General features: G+C 42.4%; 1 protein-coding gene across 1 annotated transcript in view; it reads right to left on the bottom strand.

Moving 5' to 3' along the window:
• LOC124962890 (translation initiation factor IF-2-like) overlaps positions 1-21,516 on the bottom strand; it is a 127,809-nt gene that overhangs the window by 9,632 nt on the left and 96,661 nt on the right. The window contains exon 4 of the mRNA XM_047522137.1: positions 16,973-17,113. Coding sequence (XP_047378093.1) covers positions 17,106-17,113 — 8 coding nt within the window. The 3' untranslated portion in view covers positions 16,973-17,105. The remainder of the gene's footprint in view (positions 1-16,972; positions 17,114-21,516) is intronic.

The raw sequence follows: 21,516 nt of genomic DNA, 5'->3' as shown, positions 1-21,516 counted from the left end.
CCCAGTCCTGAGTTCTACATGTTACCCCTCCACATGCAGAATAGCTTTATATTTGTGTATGCATTTATGTGTGTTTAAATTAAAAAAAAAACTTAAACATATATGTATATATATGTATATATATATATATATATATATATATATATACACTACAAGCTGTGTGTGGTGACGCACACCTGCAAATCCAGCAACTTGAGAGGCTGAGGCAGGAGGTTCACAAGTTTAAGACCAGCCTCAGCAACTTAGTGAGGCCCTAAGCAACTTAGCAAGACCCTGGCTTAAAATAAAAAATAATAAGGGATGGGGTGTAACTCAGTGGTTAACCATCCTTGGGTTCAATCCCCTATACCCCCCAAAAAATATATATATACACATACATACATACAATATATATTATAGATATAATTATTATATATAATATGTGTACATATTATATACAACATGTATGTGTATAAATATATTTATATTTATGAATCCTAGTTCTATTCTATAGCTTATACATGTACACACATGTTTAGAATGAAAGTTTCAGGGTTGAGGATGTAGCTCTCTGGTAACATACTTGCCTAGCATGCACAGGGCCCTAGGTTAAATCTCAGTTGCACAAAAAAAAAAAAAATAAAAAAATAAACAAACCAAAAATAAATTGAGGGGCTGGGGTTGTGGTTCAGTGGTAGAGCACTTGCTTCCATTGTGTGAGGCACTGGGTTCAATTCTCAGCACCACATATAAATAAATGAATAAAATAAAGGTCCGCCAACAATTTTAAAAAATTTTAATAAATAAATAAATTGAAAGTTATATCCTTAAATGGTTGTTTACATCCCACAACATCTCTATCAATAGGTATTTGTAGTTTTTGGTATAATTACATAAATGTAATATATACTTGTTGCTGTATATTGTACCATAAACAATTTTAGGATTTAAGTAGTTACTACTAATCAGCTACCACTGATATATCTATATACATAAATACAATTTTAGAGTTCCAATAATAACTGATAATATAAAAATGGCTAATCATACTATTTCTAATCACTCAGTCCCCAAAAGAAAAGTCAGCTCTCAAACAAATAGTAGTTCAGCCTCCATAATGGGAGGGAAAGTACTCCCATGGTCTCAGCAGACTCGGGTCCCCTGTTCAGCTCCTGCCTTTAAAGGGCTGACTGGGCACATCAGAGGGGAGAGACTTTGCACGGTTTTCCCTGGGGTCCTAAGAGATGAGCAAGTGCACCGAGTGCTGGGCCAGTTCCCTTCAGGCTTACAGTGTCAGGAGGGGGCTGGGGAGGAGCCAGGGCCGGAGGCACCTCCTCACACCTCCATCTCTGCTGTTGTCAGAGAGCTTCCTGGCTTCCTTTTGTGATCAGCCGGTCCTGGAAAGGCTGCGGCAGATGGCTAATTACCATAATGCACAGAGCTTTTGAGGGTCCTGGGTGCAAACTCAGGCGTGACCAAGCCAAGAGCAGCTGCATCTAATGCGGCATGTGGAGCCAACATTACGCTTTACCCACACACCCATCCTGACCTTTCCAATGGGAAGCCGATGGCACAGTTTGGAACAGATGGCCAAGAGAAACACGAGGGAAAAGCCCTCCCGACCAGCTGTAGTGTCCCTTTTCCAGCCTCCTAGCCTAACAGCATCCGAGCTGACAAGAAGCTCATTATCCCCATTGTGTCTTTCTCTCATGGTGTTTATTTTCAGAGTAAGTATGAACCCGAAGAGTCTCCTCCTTAATGTTCCTGTTCCTAGCTATTGGGAAACTTGCTGTCTGTAAATGATGTTTGCAGCAGTTTGGGTCTGCTGGACCCTGCCTGGGTACTGATCTTGGCAAGCACTTTTCCCTGCAGGTAAACTTCGGGACTCCCACCAGATGATTTAGCCCTCCCTGGTTGATACTAGAAGTGATCCTGAGCTTGGAGGCATGTAAGCAGTTCTTGCTCATTCTAGGATTTAGCATCAAATCATACTCACTACTCATCAGATGATGAGCTTGAATGTTTAGAGCTGAAAAAGAAATATTGTAGCAGAATGAAGATTTTTTTTTTTTTAAATCAAGACTCCTTATAAAGATGGATCCAGATTTTTGCTTTAAAAAACCCCTTGAGGGCTGAGGTTGTAGCTCAAGGCCTGGTTCCAATCCCCAGTACTGAAGGAAAAAAGAAAAGAAAAGAAAAATGAAAAAAAGAACAGAAATCCTTCAATATTCATGGAAGAAGAGACTGGGTAAAATTACAAAGAAGGCCCATATACTATATGTTTAAATATTTAAAGTTAACAAATTAAGTTAGCAAACTGTTTAACAAAATGCTGTTATGTTCTCTTACCTGGATAAATATCCTCCTTTATGCCCTGGAAGGCCAGATTTGAATACAGATTCTATGGGCTCCTTAGAGTTCTCAGCCAGAACTTCAAGAGTCTGGGGGAGAACTGGACTCCAGGGTTCTTGCCCACAAACCCCACCCACTTATTCCCACCCCAGTTTTATCCCACCTGAAGGAAGCCCCCACTATATATACGAGACATCCTAGCCTTCCCAGTCAAGCTCTGAACACACACCCATCCACAGCCACCACTTGGCCTACACACACAGGTACACACAGGTGTACACACAGGTGAAGAGAGAGGAACAGATCCTGCAAGTAGGCCCCGGCCACTGTGGCAGAAAATTCTAGGCCACAGTACATGGAGGGTGGTCTGCAAACTACAGTCCCTGGGCCAAATCTGGTCTTTTTCTTGTTCTTATAAATAAAGTTTCATTGGAAGATGATCTATTCTAGGGCTATTTTCATGCTACAATGGCAGAATTAAGTACTTGCCATTCTGAAATGTTTCCTATGTGGTCTAGAAGGTGTTATGGAAGGCAGACTGGGCAGCCATGACCCTTGCCTAAGTGGACACCTCAACAGACAGGCAGGAACACAGCCTGAGTATGGCCAGAGCCTGCTCCTCTAAGGCATAGTGCCCCATCTCTTCTGCATCTAAGAGCAGTACTGCTTCTAGATAAGCCTTTTGTGATAGAAAAACACCTTAAACCTAAAAGCATGAGGAATTAATAGAAATTTGGTTGTTAGAGAGTAGAGAAAAGGAAGGGATTGAGCAATGTGCCTGAGTAGTAAGGAACTTCTAAAAACAGGAGTAACAGATTTTTACCATAAGTTATGAGCATTGCTGCAATAGTATCCCTTCACTTCTCCTATTTTCAATAGTTTGCTCTACGCAAATGACTTTGTATGAGTCAGTGGAGGTGGGTGGGTGGTATGAATCAAGGAAGGGGCTGACTCCAAGTCTGGGCTGACATAGTAATAGAGGCAGCATGTATGGAATGGAGTGGCAATATGATCCCTAAACAATTAATTCTGTAGAGGCAGGAAATGAGATCTAAAATTGATGATGAATTTGCCCTTGAGGCTTTACAAAAAAAAAAAAAAAAAAAAAAAAAGAGGAAAATACTGAACTTTAAACAAACTGGGGAACGAGTCAATCTTATGCAGCTGTAAAGGGCAGAGTGACCTCAGTTACATTGTAGTGCACATTTTTATAGCTAGATATTAAAAAGTACATCTTTCTAAAACACATGTGTTTGACACATTTAAAAGTGAAAATCCTTCTGAAAATACGTAATCTGATCCTGAACCCTGGACCTCCAGTTGTTTCCCTGATACATCCCTTTCTTATCCAATTCTCTGATCCCTTCCATCCAAGGACCTTCCTTGCTTTTCCCAGACCAGGGTTCTGCTACAAGGTGACCATTCCAGAGGAGACAAATCTAACTCCTTCTAGGTTCTTGGCCATCAGCAATCCCAGGATTCTCCTGGCTGTGTTCAGCTTAGCTTATTTGTGGGCACCATTGCTTTGGGCTATGAGCTTCAGGGTTACTGGGTTCCTAGAGCACCAGGGCCCAGGCCCTGTTCCCTGCCTCTCAGTCTCAAGAGCTATGCACTGTGATGAGCTTCTTCCCCACCTGATGGCTGGCTGTTTTCTTCCCCTGATTTTAGACCTCATCCTGTTTTAGTGTTAGGCTGCCCTAGTACTCCTCAGTTCCGGGCCTAACAAATTCCATTTTTTCCTGGATTGTTCTCATTGAAGATGATAAAAAGTTTCACTTTTAGGGTCTTCTAAAATTTTAAAGTTATTTTTAGATATAAAATAATGTGACTTTGTTTTTTTTTAAATATTTTTTACTTTTTTCTCTTTGATACTGAGAGGAACTCTCTATCACTGAGCTACATCCCCAGTCCTTTTTACTTTATTTTGAGACAGGGTTTTGCTGAGTCCCTGAGGCTGGCCTTAAACTTGTGCTCCTCCTGCCTCAGCTTCCCAAGTCACTGGAATTACAGGCATATGTTACTGCGCCTGGCATTTATGTTTTCTTAAAATATCTTATTTTTGTATGAAACAAAAACAATTCTTCCTGATTCCCAGTTGTATGCAATCAAACTCTGGTTTCCTACTAATTCAACATTTGTCTGCCTCAAGAATCTGAAAGTATTGGTCTTCATCACTGCAGAAAATGAATTTCCTCTGGTCTTCTATATTTCCAAAGCTTGCAACTTCTTGAAAAGCTTTACAGAATGTCATCAATTTGTTTGTGTTTTGGGGACTACACTGGACACTGACCAAACTGTCAAACCTAAATGTTCTATGTGTAATTAAAATAAATAGCAAGTTGGGCAGGTGGCACATGCCTGTAATCCCAACGACTCTGGAGGCTGAGGCAGGAAGATAGTGAGTTCAAAGTCAGTTTAAGCAACTTAGCAAGGTGGTAAGCAACTCAGTGAGACTCTGTCTTTAAATGAAATACCAAACAAGGCTGGGGATGTTGCTCAGTAGTCGAGTGTCTCTGAGTTCAATCCCCGGTACACTGCCCCCCTCAAAAATGGCATTATACCAAAAATGTCTTTAAAATGCTTTCCTTAGCATGAAGAATGTCAGTGTATAAACATAACTTATACAACCTTGAATACCCAAACATTGTGGAGGAGTTCTAAAACTACATCCCCCCGCCACCTGGCAGTACTGGGGATAGAAGCCAGGACCTTTTGTATGCTAGACAAGTGTTCTACCACTGAGCTACACTCCTAGTCCTAAAAATATGAATTCTGAGGCTTCATCCTGGGCCAATTGAGTCAGAACCTCTAAAGGAAGGGCCTGAGTTATAATATGCTCTATCCATAGTGGATCTTGATGGGCAGGTAAATTCCAAGTGAGTGGAAAGAAAAACAGAAATACACAACTTCTGAGTCATCAGCTCCAGCTTTACCTATCTTAAGAATTAAGGCCTTTCCCCCTCAACTCCATGGTGATTCACAGCAAAACCAGTTTGTTTTCTCTCTCCTTTAGTCCCAGTTTTTTGATGAAAACTAGGTCCTTTCTGGTTCCTCTCAGGGAAAACCTGAGTTGAAGTTGAAACTACTCACTTCCTAAATCACATGGTTTTGGAGCTGTGAAATGAGTCTACTTACATAACTTACTATGTGACATTTGATTTGCTGTGATAAAAATATGAACTGTAACCCTCTTTCCCTCAAGAATGTTACATCACACTTTTTTTTTTTTTTTTTTTTGAGGTAGGGTGTTGATATACTGTCCACGTTCATCTTGAATTTGTAATCCTCCTGTCTCAGCTTCTCAAGTAGCTGGGATAACAGGCATGTACCACTGTGCGTGGCTACATCATACCTTATCATACCATATCTGAGCAATCAACCTCAGACTAGACTCCAAAACACAGATAAGCCCATGACTTTGACAGACAGGTTGAGAAGCTTAGGCTGTGGCAGGGCTGCTCTCTGTCAGTCTTTGAGGTACTGTTTGCAATCTTGCTTGCCAACATGGGCAGCACTCTCTAGTGTCCAGGGGCCATGCATGTAGTCACAGATCTCCTTTGTGTTCAACAAGCTGTTCATCGCTTCGAAGAACCTGTTGTGGGAAGGTACAACTCAAATTTCAATTAGCCTTTACATCCGTGGAAATCTACTTCCATCCTAATTGAGCAACTAGACTTCAATAATTGGACTCTAAACAAAATTGGAACTCATCCACTATAAGGTTAGTATATGCCTCTCTCTTTCTTTGTTTTCCTTTTGTTTCTCTCTCGCACTCTCGCTCTCTCCCTTCCTTCCTTTCTTCCTTTCTCTCTCTTTCTTTTTCACTGAGGATCCTTTCTTTCTCTCTTTCTTTCACTGTGGATTGAACCCAAGGACCCTCTACTGCTGAGTTACATCCTCAGTCTTTTTTATTTTGAAACAACTCAGTAGGCTGCCCAGGCTAGTATAGTTTATTTATTCATTCATTCATTCATTCATATATACAGGGGATTGAACCCAGGGATGCCTTATCCCTGAGCTACACCCCTGGTTAATTTTATTTTTTATTCTTGCTAACTTGCTGAGGGTCTCACTAAATTTCTGAGACTGGCCTAGAACTTGAGATCCTCCTGTCTTGGTCTCCTGAGAGGTTGGAATTTCAGGCATGGACCACCACATCTCGTTTATGTATCTCATTTACTGGTACAATTCCTCATGAAATTTGCTCTTATTATTCTTCCTTTCTCTCTCCTTCCTTTTTTTTTTTTTTTTTTTTTTTTTTGATGCTGAGTTTCAAACCCAGAGACTTGCACCTGCTAGGAAAGCCCTCTATCACGGAGCTACACTCCCAACCTGAGTCTCCCCATATTTAAGCATTGTGAGAAAAACTGAAAAAAAAAAAAAAAAAAAAAAAAAAACAACTTAGTATAGCAATAAACCATGTGATTACAAAATCATACTTTATCTCATTATTTTAACCATACAAAGCAAACTTAGCTCCTTTTCTCCTCCACAAACCCATTGCCTTTATCCTCTGATCTGGTCTTTTACTCAGAGATGCCAATCAGTCTAAAGTCATGCTTCCTATTGAGCTCCATTAATCCCAGCTACTCATGAGGCTAAAGTAGGATGGCAAGTTCAAAGCCAGTCTAGGCAATTTAGTGAGACCCTGTCTCAAAACAAAATAAAAAGGGTTGGGGATGTAGATGAGTAGTATTGCACTTGCCTAGAATGTGTAAGGCCCTTGGTTCAATTCCAAGTACCACAAAATAAATAAAGAATTATAAATGATAAACATTAATTCCAAGCACATCAGTCACTGCAAGTAAAGTAAGTGGTTTAGTTTAGGTTAGTTTAGTTTAGTGAAGTTAGAAGGCAGAGGTTTTCAGACAATAATAAATAAAATCCAGCTATATACATTTTACAAGAGAAACACAGAGACATCAAAAAGTTGAAAGTTAAAAGGACAGAAAAGGTAAACCAGACAATTATTTACCAAAGAAAGTGTTTAAGTCAACTTTTTTGCTGCTGTGACTAAAAGGCCAGACCAGAACAATTGTAGAGGAGACGAAGTTTATTTGGAGGCTCATGGTTTCAGAGGTCTCAGTCCATGAACAGCAGACTTTATTCCTTGGGGCTCAAGTGAGGCAGGACATCATTGTGGAAGAGTACGATGGAGGGAGGCAGCTCACATGATGATCAGAAAGCAGAGAGAGAGAGATCTCCACTTACCAAATACAAATACATACCTCAAAGCCACATCCCTAATTCTCCACCTCTTCCAGTCACACCCCACCTGCCTCCAGTTACCACTCAATCAATCCCATTAGGGGATTAATTCACTGATTGGGTTAAGGCTCTCACATCCCAATCATTTCCCCTCTGAACATGTCACATCCAAACCATAACAGAAAACTAGTGTGGCTATGTTAGTTTCATGCCAAAAGGTTTGTTACCTCTGAAAGTGCTATTTCCGCTAGAAGGTGTCAGGCAGGTCTCCTGCGTGGTGAAGAATGGGGATTCCACAACTTGGGGGATGGTTCTCACTTTTCAAATTCACTCAAATTGCTCAACTCATTAAAAAATAAAATAAAGGATGACTACGTGCTGAGCTAACAAAGCCAAAACACAGTCCTCGCTCTCAAATGTACAATATTATAGAGGACACAAATAAATAACTACACCAACAATTAAAACCCAGTGGTCAGCGCTGCGACAGAGGGCTACAGGCAGACTCTCAACTGTCTGAGAGGGAGGAAGGAATTTTGAAGGAATTCCGTTCATTCACCCATTGGATGGATTTCCCTGATATCCCGGCTAACCTCCTACTCTTGATTCCTGACACACAGCTCGACTACACTTGTGACACTGAGGGGAAGAAGAGATAAACTCCAGGGGAGTAACGTGGTCCTAGGACCTGGGACCATCACTCTTATTTGGTTGGGATAGCTGGAGGAAATCCAGCTGGATGGTTGGCAAGTCATAGTCCAGGCTCAGATCAGCCTTCAGAAGGTCCATCGAGAGAAGAAGGATGGAGGGAAAAGAGGGAGGGGAATAGAGAATATTTGGAAGCCCAGAAAGATGCCTAGAAAGTTCATAACTCGCGTCAGTGGTGGGAAGGGGAGGTGTTAGAGAAAATAAAGGTAGACCTGGTAATGTCGGGTATGGACCTAATAGAAGGTTTGGCATCCTGGGTCGGCTAAGTATCAGAGTTTAACTGCAAGACAGAGGGACAGTTGCTCAAGCAAGGACACTGTCCAGTTACTAAGGGGGAGGCAACAATGGGCAAAGGAAGACAGGCAGCAGGGAGAGTGTGAGTTCCCCTAGGGGCTAACCTGAACTTCTTTAATCTCTCCAAACTGAGGCCAGTGTTGGTCCAGGAGAACCTACAGAGAGAAACTATCCTGCCCCATTAAGGGAGAACTAGAGTCTGAGCTGAGGAGACTCTGACAATGTCCTGAGAATTTCATCCCTTCAAGCTCCATGATTCCCACTCCAAGCTCCTCTTTTTACCCCAGTGATTTTGGGAGAGGATGGCCCACTAAATAGGTCTGTGGAAACAAATTGATTAGATGTCTTCCTGTCTGTCAAAAAGAACCTACAAATTTAATTGAATACCCGGAAAAGAAAGACTATGAGGAGCTGAGGAGGTAACTCAGTCGGTAGAGTGCTTGCCTTGTAAGTACAAAGCCCTGAGTTCGATCCCCAGCACCACAAAAAAAAAAAAAAAAAAAAAAAAAAAACTATGAGGATGGATGGAGAAGGAGGCACTGAAAGGAAAAGCTGAGGCCCAGAGGTACATTCACTGACTTCTGTTTTCTGATGACCAGCTCTGCCTATGACATCCCAGCCCCATTCAGAAGCCGGAAGACAGGCTCCACCCAGCGGAGAGGGGTTGGGCATAGCTGTACTGTATATAAAACGCCATGTAATGACTGGTTGGGGTTAATCAAATATAATGCCCATCCCAGACCTATTAAATTTCACCACAAAAGAGGCTTTAATCAGTCTTTTATCAGGATGGTGCTCTGGACTAAGAAGACAGCTTTTGTTTGCCCATATAAGAGACAATGGGAGAGCCAGGATCAGCCTGCTCTCTGGAGTACAACAAGTGAATTGTCCACAAACAACAGATCATTCAAGGCCATGGGAGAGGAAAGGCAGGAGGGGCTGCATGAATCTACAAAAGTGCTTACTGTTAAGGGTCACAGCCCTGAGTGTTTAAATTCAGGCCACATTCCCGCTGGAGCTTCCAAAATATAGGGAGGACAGAAACAAAAAGACTCCAGTGTGCTCCGTGTAAGTCTATCTGGCTTTGGCCCTCTGCAGGACATTTTTGTTTGCTGCTTGCTGAAGGGGGAAAGGAAAACTGACCTTTGGTTCTCTCACTAAGCTCAGCTCAGGTCTCCGAGGGGTTGGATGTACTTCAGAGGGCCCTGGATTAGAGTTAGGGGCTTAGGTTTTATGCCAGACTGTACCTATCCCACCCTGCAAGCTCCTCTTGGGTTATGGAAGGGATGGGTGGAGAAGAAAGAGAAAAGAAGGGGACCTTCCCTGACGCAAAATGGAATGACATTTAAACCATGCAAATCAATTTTATTCTTTTTGGGTGGCAGAGATACACCCAGATATAGAAACAAACGCACAAATTAAAAAAAAAAAAAAAAAAATCTACCTTTTCTGCTCAGAATCAGAGAATGTTAAAGTTGAAAAAGTCTTTCTTTCTTTCTGGTACTGGGAATTTAACCCAAAGGTCCTTTACCACTTAGCTACATTCCCACTCATTTTTATTTTTTATTTTGAGACAGGGACTTGCTAAATTGCTGAGGCTGGCCTTGAACTTGCAATCCTCTTGCCTCAGCCTACTGAGCCATTGGGATTATAGGTATATTCTCAGATCATCTCTCTTCAGATTGTATGGTCTTCCAATGAGGGCATGGATTTAAAAAAGGGAAAAAAAAAAAAAAAAAAAAAAAGGCTGGGCATAGTGGTGCACGCCTGTTATCCCAGAGGGTTGGGAGACTGAGACAGGAGGATTACAAGTTCAAAGCCAAACTCAGCAATTTAGTGAGGCCCTGAGCAACTCAGCAAGACCCTGTCTCTAAATAAAATACAAAAAAGGGCTGGGGATGTGGCTCAGTGGTTAAGTGCCCCTGGGTTCAATCCCTGGTACTGAAAAAAAAAAAAAAAAAAAAAAAAAAAAAAGAAAGAAAGAAAGAAAGAAAAGAAAAAGAAAAAAAGAAATCTGAGAAATACAACCCCATCCTATAAGAGCACCTTAGATTCTGGTATGATTACAGAGCTGCCATGGGAATGCGTCATGTGTCACTGGAGGCAGAAAGGTTGAGAATGACTGGCTAATCCCACTCAGGTATCTCATCTATGAGGAAATGGAAGTTTCAAGAAAGAAAGTAGCCTCATTGATTTAGAAGCACAGAGGAGATCAGTGCCTCTATCTTTCAATGCCCAACCCAAGACTCAGCCAATCACACCATGAAGCCTCACACCATGAGTTTCCTGGGACTAGAGGCAAGTCCTGAAACATGCTGAGCATATCATCAACTACCTCAAATCTAGCCATTCTCAATTATATGTCACCCATTAGTGGCCAAATCTTTGAGCTCATCACTGCTGATTTAGATTTTGTTGGTAAACTGACATTTTCCTTTCTGCTCTAGAAGGAATTTTGCTTGGCGCTAGAACTCTTTAAAGAAATAAGAAGAAAAAGGATGGATGGAATTAGACTGACTGGAAAGGGAGAAAACCCTTCCTGGCCAGACTAGATCTGTGGCCTCCTGACTCCAGTTCCAAGACGAGGCAGGAGTGCTACTGCCTGATTTGGTCTTGCTCAGAGCTGAACTCAAACCGTGTGGGGCTGATAATGACAGAAGGACATTCTTAGGATCAGGTGGGAGAGGCATCTGGGATGATTTCATTTATGGAACATTTCCTGAATGTCTGCATCTGAAAATGAAAGGAACGCATGCCTAGTCTGAGTGACCATTCCAGCCAGGATGGAAGGGAGATAAGAAAGGGAGCAGGGAAAATGAAAGTCCTCTGTGCATTGTGAGGAGCGCCTGCAGTCCGAGGTCTGCCATTCTCATTTGTCACCCAGTGTTGCTGACCCGTGCTTTGAAATGGTTCAACTTCCCTAAAGATATTCTGAGCTGTAATTGCAGATTTCCATTTTAGGTTCCTGTTCTCTCCCATCCTGCTCTGGACAATCAATTCCAAATCCTTCCTCAGGCATTGTGCAAAGTGCCTTTGCAGAGTTGATGAAGGATCTGTGGTATGGCCCATGTGAATGTATCGAATTTTTTTTCTGCATGTAAATGGGAGTGGTTACGGCAAAGTGATTATTAGCTAAATTAGATCAACAAATTGGGCTGGCGGGGCTTGTGACATACCCCCTTGATAATAAGTTCTTTGTAAATTGTATTAATTATGACTTTGCACAGAAGTAATGGGACTAGAAGCTTTCTAGTTTCTTTCAGGCTTCAGCAGTAATCCTGCCTCAGGTTTTTTTTAACTTATTTACTTATGTTCCTGGCAATTAAGCTCTACTCCAAAACATAAAAACGATTTCCTTTTTTAAAATTTTTATGCAAGGAGTGTCATATAAAAGCTGCAGTTACTTAAAATATCATCTTGTAAAATAAATAAAGGGGAACTCTCCTAATCATGAGAACAACAAGAAGTTATTACTAAAAATCTTAATAGAGAAAACTATGCTTGTCAATGCTATTTTTTTTTTTTTCTCTTTTTCCTCTTCCTTAAAAAAAAAATATGGAGTTCTTTTTTTGGGTTAGTTTTAACCGAAAAAGAGGAAAACAAACAAATACGTTGATGATTTTGACTATGGTTGTTCAATAGGAAAAAATATAGAAATAAAAGGAATTATCCCATGTATGTATTCCTTCACAATGAACAATGAGCTGCCAGGCTTTACCTGTTTGAAGTTCCAAATGCAGCTCTAAGCACCTAGATGCCTCTCACCTAAGTGTCCCCAGGCCTTACTCTGTAGTTGTGCCCTGAGCTCTACCAGGCCACCAGACCTTCCATCTTTCCAGGTTCTTGCCTTTTTTTTTTTTTTTTAATTGGTACTGGGGCTTGAACCCAGAACCTCGCACATGAGGTAAGCATTCTACTGCTGAGCAACATCTGTGACACTTTGTTTTATTTTGAGACACAGTCTCACTAAGTTTCCCAGGCTGGCCTTGAACTCACCATCCTCCTGTCTCAGCCCCAAGTAGCTGGGATTATAAGCATGTGCTACAACGTCAGACCTCTGTCATCTCTTTACCTCAGCCAGTCAGGAAAGGCTCTTCCTCCCTCCAGGAAACAATATTGACCTGGAAATCAGACTGACCTGATTCCAATCTATTAGGTACAATGGCATGGAATGGCTGTTTTTATCTGCCCAAGACGGTCGAATATTGGTAATTTCCTATAGTGCAGCCTAATGTTAATTTCTCATTATCTCTAAGTCAGTGTATTTTAAATATCTTGCTTATTCATGGCTCTGATTAGTCACCATCTGCCGTGGTGTACTATGACTTGAAGAGGCAGCAGTGGTGTCTCATTTCGAGGTAGTTTTAACAAGACTGTTTTGAAGCTCACCTCTTCCTCCCAGGCACTGCTTTTGTATTGGGAATATCTGGGGGAGGGCAGGTCCCAGGACAATGGGACAGACATAGGAAGAGATCACTGCCAGGTGACAAGATAAAAGAGGAATTTGGCTGCCTGGGCAGTGGTGCACACCTATAATCCCAGAAGCTCAGGAGGCTGAGGCAAGGAGAATTTTTAGTTCAAAGCCAGCCTCAGCAACTTAGCAAGGCCCTAAGCAACTCAGTGAGACCCTGTCTCTAAATAAAATACTTTAAAAGGCTGGGGATGTGGCTCAGTGGTTAAGTGCACCTGAGTTCAATCCCAGTTTAAAAAAAAAAAGAGAGAGAGAGAGAGAAGAATTTGCAGGACACCCTCTATATAGGATAGCATGGAGGAGGAGATTGGGAACTCTGGGGTTGTGGAAGGATGAGGATAGCTTTTGCCTGGAAGAAGCAACCCACATCGGTGTGGAAGAACACCTAGGTGGGGGGACCCTCTAGGCTGTGTTCCCAGATGCTCAGGCTGTTAGGGTGTGAGATTGTGAGCACTACCATAAGATGAGCTGGGAGAGAGGAGCAGGGCCCCTGGGGCAGAGCTGGCTTCTGTGAGGGGCTTGCTCTTTAGCATGTGCAAGACCCTGGGTTTGATCCCTAGCACCACAAACCAAAAATAAAAGAAAATATGTCACTCAGTTTCCTCCCAGGTTCTGCAGGTGAGGAGCCCTGACATTCCTTATCTCCCCCCAACATCTGGGGGCAGGATCACACTGTGGAGGACATCCTGGCAGACAATGGGGACCTACTGAAGGCCCTTAGGCAGGAAAGTGACATCCTTAGATTTGTCTCTTAATAAAAGCACCCAAGGACTGTCTGGAAGATGGATCAGAGGGACTTGTGTTAGATGGCAGAAAAGCCAATTAGGAAGCTATTCTAATAATTTAAAAGAGAACCAAGATTCTGAACAGGGCAGAGTTCATGAAGAGAGTTGACCCAGCCACATTTAGCAAGTCTCTAGGGGAGAGTCACCCTAGGAGGTCTGGTCCTCCTGTCCTAACCCTATCCTCAGGGGGTGGTAAATACTTTCAAAATTAGATTTTCCATCTGGGAAGCTCTTGAATTAGTCACATGACCAGAGGCCTGTCACCCCACACCACAGGGATACACCATGGCACTAGCATGTCCACTCGGAGCTGGTTGCCTTCACTCCTGCTCTGTCCTATCATATGCTTCAATTTTTAATTCAATAGATCAGTTCTTTGAGGGGCCTGAGGTCTGGTCCCGAATCTCCAGGTCCAGGGCTCTGTACCTTCTTTTCTTTTCTTTTTTTAATTGTTTCTTTTTAGTTATACATAACATTAGGATTCATTTTGACATAATTATAAAAGTGTGATAATAATTTGTTCTAATTCAGTTCCCAGTATTTCCCCTTTCCTTCCCCTCTGCTCTACTGCTCTTTCTGCTATTTACTTTTATTTATTTATTTATTTATTTATTTATTTTCAGTTAGTGTCTTGTGGATATACATGATGGTGAGATTCACTGTGGTATATTCATAGGATCCACTCCTTGGTATATATCCAAAAGACCTAAAGTCAGCACACTCTAGGGATACAGTCACATCAATGCTTACAACAGCACAATTCACAATAGCTCAACTGTGGAGCGAACCAAGGTTCTCTGTACCTTCTTAATTCCTGACATACCATTCTTGTCCTCCAATCCTTCAACTGAGCCATGCACTCCATTCTCCTGGGAAAAACTACTCATCTCATTTATGCTTCGAAATACTGTGCAGAAGTCTGTTCCTCAGCCAATTTGCCCCGGCTACCCCTCTTTGTTCCCCCAAACTCAATGACTCTCTCATCCCTTGTGTTTTGCACATGTGTTTATTGTTGTATGCATTATTCTTCATAATATTCGTTTGGGTATGTGTTTATCCATCTACCATCTCCACACCTTACATCCTTGAGTTTAGGACCATGCCTCACATCGTCATTTCCCTAGTAGCTCACAGTCCCTAGCAGATAATAAGTACTTGATGAATGTTGGATAACCTGACTTGAACTGAACTCATTCCTCCCCACTATAATAAGACCGCTAACTCCCCTGGGCCTCGCTGTCCTGTCTTCTTAGGACTTGCAGGGCCCCAGCCTACCCAGCCTACAGCGTATCTCCTGGGGTCCGACTTCCTCATGCAAGTCCTCAGCTCTGCCATTCACCCAGAATCAAGACTGAGTTTGTCATGCCCCTTGGACTGCATGTCCTCCTTCAATGGTCTCCATGCATTGAGCCAGACTTTCTCTAACCAGTCGCTGCTTACTCTCTACTACCACCCCATCTGCTTCTGAGACTACAGCCCAAGATACTTTGTGGCCCCTCTGGCCATGTTGTTTGGATAGGATAGGGATATTTATTCCAAAGGCAGTCAATTCATGGGATAGATCACACCCAAGGTAGCCCCATGGGAAAAGTTAGACCTACAGGATTATAAGGCCACACAGCTAGTAAGTAATGCCACCAGGAGTCAGACCCAGGTGTGCCTGCCTCCAAAGGCGGGGAGGTGTTATCCTGCTACACCTGACCTTGGATTCCCACTCAAGACTGCTTCAATTACACCCACTATCTACCTTTAGCATTTATCAGCCACTCACACAACTGTACATGTGAGATTATCCAAAGCTTTGTTGAAAAGGGTTTTCACAGCCTGGAGTATGGGGGGCAGTAGGGGCCATGAAGCCCCTCAAGAGGATGAGGGAAGAACCCAGCCTTGTGAGGCTGAAGGCAACTGAAACGACCTCACTGGGTCACTGAGGACTGGTTCTTTATGCAGCAACTAAAACATTTTAAATCTACTACCAGACAGAGCTTCTGTCACAGCTCTTCACGTCACCAGGAGGGAAATATGGGCTCCTCCTGGAGTTCCTGATTTCAAATCTGTTACTTCATTTAAAATGTAATGTTAATAGATACAATAAGATGGAGTCCTATCCAGTCACTTTGCTGTCTGTAGGAAAACATTGGCTCTGGAAAAGGGACTGCCTGGTAGGAAACCAAAGACGTAGAAATACGTTTTGAGAACCATATTCCTGGCCGGAAACGGATCTCTCATCCAGGAGGGTTGACTGAGGCCAAGGTTCCCAAGAGCGGGGAGGGGGAGAGGCCAAGTGGATTGTTTCTCTGCAGTCTCAGCCTGGGCAAGAGGGCAGGCAGGAAAGGAGCATTCGAGTTTCTACCACCTCTTCCAAGGGAAAAGGCAGGCCGGGTTAGCGTCTGCTCCATAGAAGAGGGAAGGTGGGCCTTAACTAGGATGGGCCCTCTTTGAAACTATGTAGAAGTTTCCTGTTGGCACTGTCCCAACTACCTTCTAAAGGGCCCCTCTCAGCTCTGGATGCCCCAAACTACATTTGCAAAATAATGTTAAAAATAAGATGGAGTCCTACTCATGGTAGGATTGACACAGGAAACACCGGCTCTGGACCAGGGACTGCCTGGTAGGCGGTGGAAGACACAGACATAGTCCCTTCAGAAGGAGCAAGACCCTGATGACTTTGACTTTGGACTTTTAGCCCCTGGAACTGCAAGAAAATATGTGTGTGTGTGTGTGTGTGTGTGTGTTTTAAGCCAACCAGTTTGTGATACTTTTTAATGGCCATCTTAAAAACAAATATAAGTGCTTTCATACACATTAACCACTTTTTTTTCTCTCTGGTTTTGCATTGCTCAGCACTTACCAAAGTAAGTGCTTGGCAGCCCAACAGGAGATCAATTAACACAAATTGAAAGAATGAGCAAGCTGATTGTATGTATGCACCATCTATATTTACACAAATGTATATTGGTGTACTTTCCGATCTATTTCAATTGTTTACAGTTGCAAAGGATCTGTGGACTGAATCCATGCATGCGGACTGAATAAATAATGTCTATCACGTTAAGTGTGTATCTTTTACTAACAGTCATACAAATACAATTAACTGGCAATTATTTCTGCCAAAAAAAAAAAAAAAAGTCAAAATAGAGTTAACATTTGCTAAAAGCAAAATCTGAAGACTTACAAAAGGCAGGCTCTGTTGTCTTCTTCACGTTCTCTCTGAAGCTGTCAAATCGTTTAGTCATGGCAGAGTGTATTGAAGCCCCTGCCCAGCCCAATACTCAACTATAGATTCTGGTCTGGAGGGATAGTCAGCATCACTGACCTGGAAAAGAGGACAATGAAGGGTATGATTCACTCCCTATGTACATCTCTTGCTGCTGTCGTGACGTAGACATTGCCTCACATTTGTGAAACATGAGTTTGAATCATGAAATCTTAATTTTTAATGCCATTCCATGCTGCTTTCCTCTCCTCATTGTTGAAATTAATTTCCAGTCCTATTCTGCACAAGACTCAGCACAGGGTTTCTCAGAGTGCACACCTTGGATCACCTGTAATTAAAGCAGTGTTTGGCATAGGTGCAGGAAGGGACAGAGTAGTATCATGGAGAAGAAAGTTCAGAAGTAAGCCCAAATCCATATGGAAATCTAGAATACGATAAAAAATTTTTAACAAAGGCAAGTCAAGCCATGGGTGATGATGGTGGGGGAGGGGGTAGTAGAATAATCAATGGTATCTGGGGAAACGGGTAGCAGTCTGAGAAGCAGTTGGAATCAAATTCTACATCTTATACTAGAACAAATTCTATATGAATCAAAGTTTTAAATTTAAAAAAAAATCTGAAAACAAATTTTAAAAAAAGAATTGATTAAAAAAAAAATCTGTAAAGGTACTTGTTTTAGTCAGCTTTATCGCCGCTGTGACTTGAAAAGACTTGACCGGCAACGATTGTAGAGGAAAAGTTCATTTGTGGGCTCACTTATATGGACTGATCAGAGGTCTCAGTCCATATAAGACCAGCACCAAGCCTTGGGGCTCCAGCTGAGGCTGAACATCACGGCAGGAGAGTGAGGTGGAGGGAAGCAGCTCACATGATGATTAGAGAGCAGAGAGAGAGACTCCAATCACCAGACACAAAATATATACCCAAAGCCACGCCCCCAATGTCCTACCTCCTCCAGCCATGCCCTACCAGCCTATAGTTACCACTCAGTTAATTCCCATCAGGGGATTAATTCACTGATTGAATTAAGAGTCTCAGAACCCAATCACTTCTGCTCCAAATCTTCTTGCATTGTCTCACTCATGAGCTTTTAAGGGACACCTCACATCCAAACCAGAACAGTACTAGAAGAATCTATGGGATGATTTTTCATAATTTTAGTGTGAAGAAGGCCTTTCTAAAAATGATATAAATCCTAGAAGTCATTGAATAAAATGTTAATGAATTCAATAACAAAATTTTTATTAAAACTGTTACCCTGCAAAAGCATCATAAAGAAAATCAAAAAACAAATGACAATCTGGGAAAAACATTTGCAGCACACATCACAGTTGAAGGCTGCATTTCCTTAATATATAAAGAATGCCTAGAATTCAATAAAATAAATATCAAAAGATTTACTAGAGCCAGGCATAGTTGCACATGTCTGTAATCCCAGAGACTTGGGAAGTTGAGGCAGGAGGATTGCAAGTTTGAGACCAGCCTCAGCAACTTAGCAAACCCTAAAAACTTAGCAAGACCCTGTTGCAAAATAAAACATAAAAAAAGGGACTGGGGATGTGACTCAGTGGTTAAGCACCCCTAGGTTCAATTCTAGGTACCAAAACAAAAAAATTCACTAGAAAAATAGCAAAGGCAATGAATGGATTTCACAAAGAGAAACTATGACTCAAATATCTAATCATACTCATCCTTCTCTTTATGGTAAAAGAAATGTAAATTTAAACAGCATTGTGATATTATCTTTGATTTACCATATTGGCATAGATAAAAAGACTAATAATAATAGATAAAAAGACTAAAGTTTGCAGGAAAATGACATACATGCTGGTAGTTATAAACTATTAATATAACTTCTGTGAAGGAAAATTTGGTAATATCTATCATTAAGCCCAACAATTCTTCCAAGAATTTATCCAGATATAGTCACTCTGTGTGGAATAACATGTACATGGTTACTCATTGCTACATTGTTTACAGTTGGGAGAGATTTGAAATAACATGTGTCCATCTGCAGCAGATCTTTAAATGAATTATGATACTCTTCCACAATGGAATACTAGGTAGCCATCGAAAAGAATGAGAAACCTTTATATACTGGCATGGCATTATATCAAAGAAATGTTAAGTGAGTGGGAAAAAAGACTTGAGAAAAGTATGTATGATATGCTCCCACTTGAATGAAAAGAGGGAAATATATATGCTTAATGCCCATAAAATATTTCTGGGAAAACACACAAGAAACATACCAGATTCCTGTGCTACAATTCCTACCTCATACCTAGTGAGGTAGAATCTGCAGGACTGGTCTTGAACCAGTTGAATAACTACTGACTTGGGGAGAATCAATTGAAGAAGGAATTTAAGATTTGCTGTGCCACTTACAACCGGTAGCTTTACTCTGTTTCTTAAACGTAGTCTACCTTCCTCACCCCTTTGTTCTCAGAACTAGCTCCCTATGCTTATTACCCCAACTTTGTCTCAGTAAACTACTTAGTCCCACCACTTCCAACCTCTCCTTCCAGGGATAAGGGGTCCCAGGTCAGAGCATCCAGAAACAGGAAAGACGTAAGCATGCCCAAAGCTGGCCCACAGTTTCCTCCCCACCTTTGAGGTGGACATTCTGGAAAGAGCAGCAAAAATCAATGGTCAGTTCAAAAGAGCAAGCTGGATGCGAAACGAGAGCCCTAAGGTTTGTGCTGACAGCAAAGTACAGAGATAAGAGGCAGAACCAGTTTGGAGAAGGAAGGACCAGAGATGTCGTCTGAGGCAGCAGAACTGAAGAAGCCTTTCAGGAGAGCCAGTAACTGAGCCATTGGGGTGGGGGGGTTGGGGGAGTAGGGCAGGAGTTCAGAACCCTGGTTCCTCCTGAGCTGAAGTTTTGCCTTCTCTTTCCAAGCACTATTGCCATCACCAAAACCCATCCCCGAACTGAATCGTGTCACTAGGCCTCCATCCCCGCCCCCCATCTCAGGCTTTCCTGCCTGAATGTCTGAAGGCCTCTTGTTAACTAGTCAGGGAGCCCATCCTGTTCCTCAGTCACCAGTGCTCTCTGGCCATATCCTGAGGACACCTGGGCAGGACTGGACTTACTACTAGAACCAGGAACCTCCTCTGTTCTCCAGGGACCTTACCCACTTGGAAAACTCTGGTTCCTAGATCTCAGCTTCCAGTTCAGCACTGTTAACACCAGAGAGCCCAGGCCCAGTACAAGCTGGTTATATGAAATTCACATCTTAAGATAGATGGCAGCTTCTGCCTGAAGCAACTTGGTCTGCAAGCAGAGCTAACCTGAAACCATCTAAGAAGCGAAGAAGCATTGCTACAGGTTTAGTTCAGCATGGTGGACACCGAAGGTGAGACTGTTTGGACAATCAGGCTTGTACAAGTACAGGCCCTGTTATCAGGTGCCAGAAAAAAATAGGAGGGTAAGTGGGTTGGGTGTAATACAAAGCTGCTCCCCTGCCCTTTCCGTTGCATCACAACCTAGCTTGTCAGTCTGAAAGCTGCTCTCCCTGCCCTTTCAGGTGCAACCATTTTCCCCGCCTCCCAACTACTGGCAGTCTGTGAACATCCTAGCTAGCTATTGGTTCATCAGTCAGCTTGCAAGTATCCTTCTCCATTATTGGTCCCCTGTTAGCCTGGAGGGATTCTTAAAGATAGCTTCACGGCCATCTTTTCTCTCTTGCTTTTCTCTCCCCTTGACTTGCTTTCTTTCTCCTCGCTTTCCACTCTCTCTGGCACGTGCCCTTTCTCTTTCCTTTCTCTTTTCCTCTCATTTTCTCTCTTATCCCCAGGGAGACACTCTGTTTGCTTAATAAACTCCCTTATGTGATTTCCTTTGTCCGGCGTGGTTTTCGTGGGATTTCTTACATTGGGGGCTAACAGTTATCAGAGGTCCTGTGATATCTAAATCTGATTATAGAGCAAGGTCTGCCCCAGACCACTCTTTGCCCAAGTAGGTCTGTACTGGAGTATGTTCAAAGCTTCTCACTGAGGCGAGCAAGGGAACTGCAGGCTGTTCCAAACCTACAAGAAGTACATGCACAGTTTGGTATGGTGGGAGGATACTGGACTGGGTGCTGGTAGACTCAAGGACGGGTTCTGAAGTCCTCGCAGTGCTTCTTGTCCCACTGAGTTCCTCTTCTACCCCAAACCTTGCCCAGCGGGGCCTCCTTGTTTTCCACTTAGCATCTCTGATTCCAGGAACTTGTTCTACATGCACCTCCCACCTAAGCCTCATGGTCTACAGCAGCCTGGCCCTCTAAGTCTGTTTGGGAGCAGAGCACTTAGCATCACTGTCAGAGCTATTGCCATTAGCAATCTCAGGGACACTTGAATTCCTGAAAGGGAACAACCTTGTGTTCTTATCTGAGTTAAAACTATGAAGTGCTGGACTGGGCTTGTGGTTCAGTGGAAGAGCACTTGCCTAGCATGTGTGAGGCACTGGGTTTGATCCTCAGCACCACATAAAAATACATAAATAAAATAAAGGTATTGTG

The sequence above is a fragment of the Sciurus carolinensis genome, chromosome 13 (genome assembly GCF_902686445.1).
Source record: "Sciurus carolinensis chromosome 13, mSciCar1.2, whole genome shotgun sequence".
In the NCBI taxonomy this organism is placed as follows: domain Eukaryota; kingdom Metazoa; phylum Chordata; class Mammalia; order Rodentia; family Sciuridae; genus Sciurus; species Sciurus carolinensis.
The sequence above is the reverse complement of the archived record's forward strand: the minus strand, read 5'-3'. Positions and strand labels throughout refer to the sequence as shown.